The sequence below is a fragment of the Leptopilina heterotoma genome, unplaced genomic scaffold (genome assembly GCF_015476425.1).
Source record: "Leptopilina heterotoma isolate Lh14 unplaced genomic scaffold, ASM1547642v1 Lhet_173, whole genome shotgun sequence".
NCBI lineage: Eukaryota > Metazoa > Arthropoda > Insecta > Hymenoptera > Figitidae > Leptopilina > Leptopilina heterotoma.
In genome coordinates, this window is record NW_025110889.1 from 584,559 (window position 1) to 597,277 (window position 12,719).

The 12,719-nt window shown below is 28.2% G+C and overlaps 1 protein-coding gene across 1 annotated transcript; it reads left to right on the forward strand.

Moving 5' to 3' along the window:
• The first annotated feature begins 7,239 nt into the window (after positions 1–7,239).
• Positions 7,240–9,230, forward strand: LOC122499706. Its single transcript, XM_043608184.1, has 4 exons — positions 7,240–7,420; positions 7,978–8,185; positions 8,644–8,769; positions 9,180–9,230. Exons 1-3 carry the CDS (start codon positions 7,344–7,346, stop codon positions 8,761–8,763), a joined length of 405 nt encoding a protein of 134 aa, XP_043464119.1. The 5' UTR covers positions 7,240–7,343; the 3' UTR covers positions 8,764–8,769; positions 9,180–9,230.
• The last annotated feature ends 3,489 nt before the right edge of the window (positions 9,231–12,719 follow it).

Genomic DNA, 12,719 nt, shown 5'->3' on the forward strand with positions numbered 1-12,719 from the left:
CAAAATTGAGATAAAAACGCGATTTTGGCAGTGAAGTTAACATTATTCTGTAAATTAACACACGTTGGGCGCCAAAATTGTGGCAACCCTGTCGCGAGACTTTGGCTAAACGTAATTAATTTATTTAATTAAGAAAGAAAAATCAGGGGAGGTAAGACTCGGACGGAAGGCACAACAACGGTGAGAGATCCACGGTCCTGATGAGCAGTAGAGCGACAAACTTGTTGCTCGTCCAATGACCAGAGAAATTGCGTGAGCAAAGGCGAACTTACCGGTAGACGACAATTCCTCTCGGTTGGTTCAGTGCAGCGAATCTGGATTGGCACTCGAAGAATAATCCAAAATGCGGGTTATTAATGGATGATAAAATATAACATTTATTATCGTAACACTAAGAACTAATTACAGGTGCGACAATTGTTCGCAAAGTCGCGATTACAAAATTGCGTGTTTACACGTCGCTCGCGATAGCTCGCATCTATCTGGCGTGCTACGGCAGTTCGCGAATCGTCGGCTATGTATGTCGCTTGGCACGCCATCCAGTGCCGATTATTGGCGTAAATTCGAAATTGGATTTTTGAGTGCAAACGACCAAATACAAAAATAAAAATAGACAGGGTCGTCACAAATTTCAGGTTTATTTCAAAATTTTCAGCTTAATTTCCAGATTTTTTGTTTACATTTCAGGTTTTTTACTAATTTTTAGGGTTCCGTACACCTACGGTGTAACGGCGGAACCCTATTGGTGAGACTCTGTTGTCCGTAGCCAAATCGTGTCCCCCCCTAGCGGCTAAACTATTTGACCTAAAGAGCTCAAATTTGGTCCAGATATGTATTTTCACTCGTAGATTACAGGAAAAATATAGCGAATGTGATTGGACGTGATGGTCATAGCGTTGTCAAGGAAATAACAAGATTTTTGGCCAAAAATGCATAAAAAGTGACCATTCCCCCCCCTTAACTTCTAAACTATTCGACATGGAGAGCTGAAATTTTGCATGCTGGTGTATTTTTACTTGAATATTACAGGAAAAATATAGAGAACTTGATATGTAATGATGGCCATAGCGTTGTCAAGGAAAAACTAAAAAATTTAAAAAAAAAAATTTTTCCCTAACTTTTACATTATTTGACCTAATGAGCTGAAAATTGGTATCCTAGTGTATTATTACAGTCTGACGACAAAAAATTTATTTAAGAAACTTTTTGAAAAAAAAATCAAAAAAAATTTTTTTTTAATTTTTTTTTCAAAAAAAGAAAAATTTTTTTTAATTTTTTGTATTTTAAACACGTGGCATTAAATATTTTAAGGAAGAGAGTGAAATCTTAAGAGAATAAATGAGAGATTGTTTTCTGACTTTAATTACTTAACTAAAAAAAAAAATTGGACAAGTGCGAGTTGTACTCGCACTGCAATGGCGGGTTCCGTAGACAAATATTAAAACAATACTTGCAACATTTATCGGTAATTGATAGAATTAAAATAAACAATTAAAAAAATATATTAAAATCATTTGATAAAAAAATAACTAAAAAAATTAAAGTATTGTATATCTAATATTGTAAACAATAATAAGCAGAGGAACTATAATTTTGAAAATTTTGTTTCTCTGCTTATTATTGTTTACAATATTAGATATATACAATACTTTAATTTTTTTAGTTATTTTTTTTTATCAAATGATTTTAATATATTTTTTTAATTGTTTATTTTAATTTTATCAATTACCGATAAATGTTGCAATTGTTTTAATATTTGTGTACGGAACCCGCCATTGCAGTGCGAGTACAACTCGCACTTGTCCAATTTTTTTTTATTCTGTTTACATTTCAGGTTTATTTCTAATTCTTTTATTCTGTTTACATTTCAGGTTTATTTCTAAGTTTTTCATTTTATTTTCAGGTTTTAGTTTACATTTCATGTTTATTTCTAAGTTTTTTTAGCTTTATTTCCAGGTTTTTTTTATTCAATTTCAGGTTTATTTCCAAGTTTTCAGTTTTATTTTCAGGTCTTTAGTTTACATTTCATGTTTATTTCTAAGTTTTTTCAGCTTTATTTCTAGGTTTTTTTTTGTTTTAATTTCAGGTTTATTTCAAAATTTTCAGCTTAATTTCCAGTTTTTTTGTTTACATTTCAGGTTTTTCACTAATTTTTTTATTCTGTTTACATTTCAGGTTTATTTCTAATTCTTTTATTCTGTTTACGTTTTAGGTTTATTTTTAATTTTTTTCAGATTTATTTTCAGGTTTTTAAAATTTTTTTTATGTTTATTTCTAAGTTTTTTCAGCTTTATTTCCAGGTTTTTTTGTTTCAATCTTAGGTTTATATCAAAATTTTAAGCTTAATTTCCAGATTTTTTGTTTACATTTCAGGTTTTTTACTAATTTTTTTATTCTGTTTACATTTCAGGTTTGTTTCTGAAATGAGTTGAATTTTTATTATAATAAATAAAAAATGTATAAATATTTTTAAAAATTTGAAAAAATAAACACACAAAGTTTTACCTATAAATTGGTTTAAAATTTATTTTTTTTCCTTTTCCTCTTAAAACAAGTTATATTTTCAAGAATTATTTAAAAATGATATTTAAATGAAACTTTAAAGGATACGTTGTTTTTGAAATTAAGAAGCATTGTTTTAAATTAATAATATTTATTCTTGAAAACTTAATAACTACTAGCGCCTCAGACGGCCGCAAGCGGCCGTCTTCGTTGACTCCGTTTTCCAATTTCATTTTTCATTTCAATTTCAATTTTATTTTTCAATATTTATTCATTTTCTTTGTACTGCAATTTTTTTTTCTTTATTATAATTGAGGCTAAGGTTTGCGTTTTAACCCTTTTTTGCGTGTTCCTTTGCAATTTCTATTATTTATATTTTGTAACATTCATTGTTCAATGCAAAACGCAACGTAAGGCTGTGTGTATATGCTTACGTTCGAACGCTGACCCGTTCTGCGTTGAGCAGTGAGTGTAAGAAGGATAGAAGTACATGTATTTCTTTCTCTATTTCATCATTCAACGCGAAACACAGCATTCGAACGCAACTATATTAACACCGCTTAAGGCTACGATCCCATGTGATCAGAATACGTCGACCGAAATAAGAAAATCATGAGTGCAAAAGAGATAAGCTGATATTGTTGTTCTTTTCACTCTCATGATTTTCTGCTTTCGGTCGACGTATTCTGCTCACATGGGATCGCAGCCTTAGTATACATTTTAAAATATCTGAAAAAAAATTTAAAAGAGCTTATTTGTCCCATGGTAACTTACCATTCGGTGAAAAACACATTCGGCGAATTCTCATACTACTGTATTCATGAGTTCTAAGTGTAAATTTCTTTATAAACAAAATTTTTAACAATATTACTATCTCTTTGATTTTCTAAATATATTTTTAAAGAATCCCAAGATCGTACACGCGACATAGCAACGTAAAGTTGACCATGATTGAAAACATCTCGTCTTAAATCTATTCCAATTTTATCAAACGTTTGCCCTTGTGATTTGTTAATTGTCATTGCGAAAGCTAATTTTATTGGGAATTGTCTTCGACCAAACTGAAAAGGATAACGATCGTCACTGTATAAAGTTATTCTATTAATAAACACTATTTGTCCCATTTTATCACCAGTTAATATTTTGCACTTCAGTAAATGATTTCCTAGTTCTAATACTTGTAATCTTGTCCCATTACATAAACCTTTATTAATAGAAAGATTTCTAATTAACATGACAACAGCATTTACTTGTAATCGTAATTCGTGAGGAGGTAAACATGGAGGATTTAGTGTCTCTAAGTATTCTGGTAAAAGAGCCTCGTCCATTTCTCCATTATCACAGTTTTTAGTGCTATTGACACTGGTATAAATTTTTTCTGTTTCAGCATTTAACAATTCAACGACAGCTTTGTTAATATTATCAACATCAACATTTCTAGCTGATAATATTGCCATTTTAGTTAACGTTTCAAATTGTTTCTGTCTAATTACTTCCCCATAGATATCCTCTACAATGTCTGTATTTCGTGGTGCTATACAAATTTCCGGTAAATGTAAATTGTCATCATTATCATTATCAGTTCCATTTCCAACTGACAATAAAAATTTAGCAAATTCTACTTCGTGAGGCAATGTACGCATATTAGCGGTGAGAGAAAATTGATAAAATACAGACCAAATGGAACTGAATTTAATGCAAAGGTCAACTAATTCACTACGAGTTGCATTCATTTTAACAGGCAATAATTGCTTAAAGTCGCCCCCAAGTATCATTATTTTATTTCCAAATGGCCTGTTGTCATTTGTAATATCCCGCAAATTGCGATCAACTAATTCTAAAACATGTTTCGTCCCAAATAAATACTTCAATATTTCTTAAGTATTCCACTTCTTTGGACTGTGCTTTAATAGTCAGTGAGGAATCACTATATATTGCAATTGGTAATTTAAATGTTTTATGAACTGTTTTACCATATGGAAGTAATGTTGCCGCAATTCCAGTAAATGCCATAGTACACATTTTTCTTCCTTGACTTTTTAGAATATGATATAAGGTTGTATAAATAAATGTTTTCCCTGATCCACCAGGTCCGTCGATAAAGAAACATCGATTATTGTTACTACTTTGATCGTCAACTGTACTTAAAATTCTATCAACAACTTCCTTTTGCTTTTCATTAAGTTTTAGATACTGTTGTGTGCCAACAGTTCGATGTTGTTCAGACTCCCATTCACTATCGATGTTGTCATCAGTTTCTGTAATTTGCGGCATTGATGGAAAAGAGGCTATGTTATAATTTTCTTCATTAAGCAGAGTATTTATCTGAACGTATGCTTTTCTATGTGCAATATTCTCCGGCATTGATCTTCTGTAATCTTGAGATAAATCATCTTTGAATTCTTCCCATAATTTTTCTGGTGAAATGGGATGACAATGTATTAAAAGTCTGACGAACAACCGTCTTAATTGTTGGGGCATCATTAATAATTTAGCTTCAGTCATAGCATTCTCCCATTCACTGTCATCTTCAATTAATCCTAATGATAAACATGTTGAAACAAAACTGTCATGAAGTGTTTACTGTTCTTAAATTTTCAAAACTTGTAGCTCCTTTTACAGATAACAATAATAACCTTAGGTAAAATAGTTCAACTTCTGTTGGGCTAACGAAATACATACGTCCTAATACATTAAACTGAGATTTTCTTTTTTCCCATACGAACGTAGATGTACCACTTTTTTTTGAATACATAATGAGATGGTATTTCAGAATCTAAAAAATATCTAGCCAAAGGGTAATTTTGATTTAATGTAAAATAAGCACTTAATTCAGTTAAGCGACTTAACGCACTTACAATAGCCTCTTGATCATTAATATTATCTATCACAACTGATTGTTGATTTTGCAAATGTATAGCTAATCGATAAACTGAATGACTTCTACCTTGTAAATCATTACTGAGAATACGACCACATGCTTCTGGAGGACTCACATAACGAGTTTCAATGTAATTCTGAATTTCATCATGATTCAAAATATGTTCTTCATTTTCAGTACTGTTTGAATCTCCAATTATTACAGATGCAGCATCATGACCTTTATAAATATATTTAAAAATATATTTCACTGACTTAACGCCCTTTACGCATTCAACATTAATATGACTACGAAAAAGTAATAGTAGCTCTTTATTGTAAGGTACAACATACCGACTATCGAATTCCGAATTATTTTGACGAATGTAGGTTCCAGTATTTTGGCGCCTATATTTTGGATAACCATCTTCATCCATAGTAGAATGATCAGTATATGATTTAGGAAAATGCTTTGAACATTTTCCATCTTTATCTAAACACCAATCTCCACAAGGACCATGTATCATATTAGCTTTTACAATTTCATGTAATTCTAAATTTTCGTTTGGGTTAGGAATTTCAGCACTGATATATTTATCTACAATTTCAGGTGTTGAAATTTTGTAATTTGATTTCAATGTCACAAGTAAGTGTATATGAGGCAATCCACGCTTTTGATACTCAACTACATAAACATAAGCTTTCACTTCTCCAAATAGTTTTTTTTTACAATAGTTTTGATTAATTCTTCTTTTTTCAGTTCAAAAACGCGAGCAACTAAATCTGGTCTATCTGAAGCAGTTTGTCCATCTAACAAATTTTCAGTTATTTCTCTCCATTTTGGATTGCATGTCATGTATGGTCTCGGTCGTCTACTATTAAACTGTACTAAGTTAGCATTAAAAGATGCAAATGAGAATACATTATTATAATAACGTATATGATCATAAAAGTGTTTGGACAAAGAATGTTTACCATCAAACAGTTCTTTTAAAATTGGCGGTGGTTCTGGCAAACAATCTAATACTACTTTTCCATGACTACAACAATCATTAAAAGAATTTCCTTTGTTAGAAATCTTTTCTGCTTTAAAATGCTTTGCACTGCAATGAACGCACAAAACATTCATAGCACCAAGATAATGTTCTGAAATATTGTTTAAAATATTATCTCTATTAGATTCAGAATGCATATTTATTGCAGTGCTTGTGGAAGGAAGTAAGCTTGCATTATTGCAATAATTATGCTCGTTCAAATGTAGTGAATTTTGTACCTGAGTAGATTGACTAACGTTTAATTGATCAGTTGTAGAAGATAATTCTACATTATTACAATAATTATGCTCATTAAAGAGCAGTGAACTTTTTTGCAAGTAAATTGACTGATTGGAGTTTGATTGATTTTCATTTACCGAAATTAATTCAATATTATTGCAATAATTATGCTCGTTAAATTGTCGCAAATTTCTTTCTAAATGTTTCGATTGATTACTGTTTAACTCATTTATAATATCATTTTTATCAATCACTCCTATTTGAGTTACATGTTCTATTTTATTTTTCTTATTAATCGTGTTATCCATAGGACATTCTAGCTCATGCACAATTCTATTCTTACATACTCGTGACTTTCGTTTTCGATCAGAAACTTTTCTTTCCATTTTTCAACACTTTTTTTCCTTATGTAGATACAGCTTTATGTAGATGCAGCTTTATATTCTCCAATAGGTTTACAAAAATTTTGCGAATGACTACGTTGTGTTGATTTTAACATGTTGCCATAGCAACCGACACAACGTAGTCGCACAGTTTTGGGATCGCATTGGACAAAGGCCTTAAACATGCACTGGCATGCATGCAGTAGTAGCGCAAGCGCAGTTGTGTATGGGGTCGGTCGTCGGCATCCCTATTCCCTGTATTGTTCTTTTACTGCGAAACCATTGAAGAGGAAGGACGTGCTGCGCTGCTTAAAAATAGAGGAAAATGGAGGATTTAATTGAAAAACACGATATCACCAGTAATAATAAAATTTATTCCTTCACGAGTGGAGATACAACAATGTAAGTTTATTTTTTAGTTTATTATTAATAATAAATAAAATATTGAATATTACCTAAAGGGTATTTCCACGAAAGAGCGTCTGTGCGTCACGTGGTTAAATAAGTCTTTTTTCTAATTATTATTAAAGTTAATTTTTTCTTTCTTCCAATTATTATTAAAGTAAATTTTTTCTTTTTTCTAATCATTATTAAAATAAGTTTTTTAATTTTTCTAATCATTATTAAAGTATATTTAATTATTAAAGTACATTTTTTTCGTCACGTGGTTAAATAAGTCTTTTTTCTAATTATTATTAAAGTTAATTTTTTCTTTCTTCCAATTATTATTAAAGTAAATTTTTTCTTTTTTCTAATCATTATTAAAATAAGTTTTTTAATTTTTCTAATCATTATTAAAGTATATTTAATTATTAAAGTACATTTTTTTAATTCTGAGGCATTTTAATGGCGTGACGATCGGACAAAAATGTCCGCTTTTTTGTGAGAATGCTTACATTAAAAAGTTAATATTTTCTTTCTTTTTTCTTTAAAAAAAACGCTATTTTTTCTGTTTACAGAGTCTTAACAGGATTAATTGTGCTCAACGAAGAGACGAAATTGCGTCAAAATGCCGGAGGAAATGTTCAGAATCAGAAGAATGGAGGAAATGTTCAGAACAACAATCGTCCGGATAAATATATCCTGGATAATTTAGCTGGCAGAAAGCGAAGAATCCTGGTATGGCCGAAACGAATTGCAGAGTTTGAGGGCAAACTTGTAAACCACGTAAGTAAAAACCATACCATAAATACATTGTAAAAAAATTTTCTGTAGATTTACAGTTTTTAATAGAAACTTGTAAAATAACGTCTTTAAAATTAGCGAATTTACAATTTCTTTGGTAAAATTACTACTTTCAGCGTGTCAATTTTATAACTTTCTGTAAATTTACATACTCTGAATGTATGTAAAAAAAAGAAATTATTACTGATTATGACCTACTTTTAGAGTAGTAAATGTACAGAAAATTGTAAAATTGATACGCTGAAAGTAGTTATTTTTCCAAAGGATTGTAAATTCGCTACTTTTAAAGACGTTATTTTAGAAGTTTCTATTAAAAACTGTAAATCTACCAAACATTTTTTACAGTGTATATTTCTTGCAAAGAAATGTTTTCTAATAAAAAGGTATTGTTGACAATACAAAGCTGAAAATGAAAAATGTTCTTTGAAATTTTGTTTCAGGTCATTCGAATTACGAGAGGAAAGGTCATGAATGTGAATGCGCAATATTTCTTTGAGAAGGATGGATTTGGGCCAGTGGAAATATTGGTAGTGGACAACACAATCATTGAAATATTGTAACATATTGTAATATATTTATTTCTCTTAACTTGTTTATTTATTTCATTGTTATTTTATTTATTTGTTATTTTATTTACTAATAATTAAGTTCTTTTGTTTTATTATATTCCATATCTATTTGATGTTTTGTTCACTTTTATACTCATAATCTCTCTTTATTTTTTAATTATTTATTCTTGTTAACTTATTTATTTTCTTACTAACTATTTAGTTTATTTTATTTCTCTTTTCTCTGTTATATTTTACATTTATTTTTCATTTAAATTTATTTATTTTTACTTACCTGATTATTTATTTGTATACTATTTTCTGTTTATATTTTTATATTCATTTAAAGATTTTGTTCTTTTTGACATGTTTATTATTTTGTGTTTTTTTAATATATTTATTTAATTATTTAATAATTTTATTTTCAGAAGTTTCCTAAACTGAGCGAATTCCCACCATTGCCGAGGAAGCCATGAGCCTGAAGAGTTTCTTTTTCGCCTGAAATTCTTTTTTTCAAAAGAATTTCATTTTTGTTCTTCCTTTTCTTTACTAAGTTTCATTTTTTAAATAGTTTTAAATACTATTTAGCTTTATTTTTTTGTAAAAAAAAGTTTTATTTAATTCAAAAATGTTTTTTTTATAAATATATAACTTATTTTTTTATAACATAACTTAAATAACTTAATATAGACAGTAGGTATTTAAATAAAGAAGACTGACCTACTGTTGTAAGTTCTTAAAAAGCAAATATTAGAAGCCTTTAGGAAATACATTAGTTTTGGGTCCTTATCGATTTTCTTATAAAAAAAATAACGACAGACGCCAAAAACTATTGTATTTCCTGAAGGCTTCTTTAATTTCTTTATTTTTTTATAACATAACATAATAGATAGACATTTTAAATAAAGAAGACTGCCCTATTTTTACAATAAATAATTGTTAAGAAGCATGTATTATTATTAACTAAGAATAGTAGAATCTCTTTAAGAAATGTTACAAAAATGAAATAAAATTTCATATATATTTAAGTACAACAAATTTGTGTTGAATTTCTTATAAAAAAAATATCGACAGACGCCAAAAACTATTGTATTTCCTGAAGGCTTCTTTAATTTCTTAATTTTTTTATAACATAACATAATAGATAGACATTTTAAATAAAGAAGACTGCCCTATTTTTATAATAAATAATTTTTAAAAAGCATGTATTATTATTATTATTATAAACTAAGAATAGTAGAATCTCTTTAAGAAATGTTATAAAAATGAAATAAAATTTCATATATATTTAAGTACAACAAATTTGTGTTGAAAAAATCATTTAAAACTTTTCTAACTCCAAACCAAACAATCCTATATTCCAAATATTTCCCTTTTATTATATAATTTTGAAATCTGAAAAAATGAGGTCGAAAAAATTTAATTTTTACAGTATATGTATTAGAATTTTTTTAAATATCTAATTGATTTTTCCTAAAAAAAATTTTCAAAGACAATTTTAATTAAGAAAAATGATTTTTATCTAAAGGAAAAAAAAAGAATATAATATCAATTCAATATTTTATTTACTGTTTTATTTTAAATGTTTATTATTTTATATAATGTATGTACATTTTAATCATTTTATTTAATAATTGATAATATTTATTATTTTTCTGTTATACAATGTTTTTAATTTTCTGTCTATAATATTGTAATTATTACTAATTTAAAAAAGTTGTACTACTTGAAATATTTATTTTTTATTATTTATAATATATTAATAAATTTTTTTAATATATATAATAATAAGAAATTTTAATGTTTCATATAATTTAAAAACAATAAATCTTACTTCTTATTATAAAAATTCTAAGGTTTGTTTTCTCTACTTATTTAAGCTTGTCTTAATTTGTTTTTAATTTTCGAGCTTGTTTTTTCCATTTATATATTGAAGCTTTCATTTTAAAATTTTAATTTTCGCGCGAGTACAGTGTGTTTTTAGCAGCCCCATCTTTTTTTTATCTATCTACTATTTACATTTTCAAGTTTCCTATCTATGTTGTTCGTAATTTATGGTTTTAAAACTAAAAAATTCGAGATTTTTGATAGTCGATTTCGTTCAATTCGAGATTCTCGCTCATGTCTTTTTTTCTAAAGGATATTTTACAAAAAGATTCACAATTTTCATAAAAAGATTTTAAAGTAGAGTCAACTTCATCAAAACCATTAGCAATAGTACTTATATATTGGTTTGGTTGATCTAAAAACCAATCGTGAAGAATTTTAACATTTCTTACAGCATAATTTTCACTACAAAAAGTATGATGCGTACGCGTCGTTAAGCCAATTATTTTTTCTAAACCTTTAACTTAAATTCCACTTGCACTTCGAATTATATATTGTAGATTTGGCCGAAGTTCATCGTATGGTACGTCTCCTTAAGTCCAATCAATCCCATGGTAATTATGTGTTAGCCAAAAATTTTAACTTTTGTAGCGTCCTAGCAGCGAATAGGTGGTGATCTCGGCTAGCATGTTGATTCCTGCTTCAAATTCTAACCTTACATCAACTGATGTCAGTTTTAAAAACTCGTTTTGTTAAGAACAATCAATAACAATTAGAGGAAATAAACTTTCAAAAATATCCTTTGTTAAGATAGGTTTTAAATCTTTACCATAATAGGATGATTGAAAATTAGCATACATTTCATAAAGTAAAGAGTACTGATTTTGATTAGAGTTTAGATTTAAATTTCCATTAGTTTTTAAAATAAGTTAAAGTAACGTTAAAATAAGTTAAAATATAGTTAAAATTAGTTAAAATATAGTTAAAATAAAGTTAAAGTATAGTTAAAATTAGTTAAAGTAACGTTAAAGTATAGTTAAAGTAACATTAATATAAAGTTAAAACTACTTAAAGTAACGTTAAAATTAGTTAAAATTAGTTAAAGTATAGTTAAAGTAACGGTAAAATATCGTTAAAATTAGTTAAAATTAGTTAAAGTTACGTTACAGTATAGTTAAAATTAGTTAAAATATGGTTAAAATAAAGTTAAGGTAAGTTAAAAGAAAGTTAAAGTGTAGTTAAAATATAGTTAAAGTAACGTTAAAGTATAGTTAAAATTAGTTAAAGTGTAGTTAAAGTAACGGTAAAATATCGTTAAAATTAGTTAAAATTAGTTAAAGTAACGTTACAGTATAGTTAAAATTAGTTAAAATATAGTTAAAATAAAGTTAAGGTAAGTTAAAAGAAAGTTAAAGTGTAGTTAAAATATAGTTAAAGTAACGTTAAAGTATAGTTAAAATTAGTTAAAGTGTAGTTAAAATATAGTTTAACCCAATAAACAAAAACTAATTGAAATAAATTAAAAAGAATTCACAGAGAGTTTCAGTGAATCCCGCTTTGTGACAAATACGAATTGGTGCTATGTTGCAATTTACCTGAATTCATCAAACTGTATTGAACTTCCAAACCTTCAGTAGTGTTACTAGGCGGGTACGACCGCAATTACCGACCGATGTCGGTAATGTAGATTCCTACATTACCATAAATAGTATACTTTCAACTGCGTTAGAAGCGGTGTTCTGTTTTACTGACCGAGCTTAGTTGTGGCTGCCACTGATAGATAGCGCCACTTTATTTTTGCACAATTTCAAACCCGTTGGTGGGAGATTTGAATGTTTATTTTCGAATTTTCAACTGCGTTGGAAGGGGTGTTCTACTCTACCGATCATTCTAATTACGGCTGCCTCCGATAGATGGCGCAACTTTATTTTTCTCAATTTTAAAACCCTTGGCGGGATATTTGAATTTTTATTTTATTTAAAGTCGCTTGGTAGGGGTATTTTGAATATCCCGCCAAAATTACTGACCGAACTTACTTGCGGCTGCCTCCTATAGATGGCGCCACTTTATTTTTGCTGAATTTTAAACCCACTGGCGGGATATTTGAATTTTTTTATTAATTAACTTAAAGTTGCATTGGT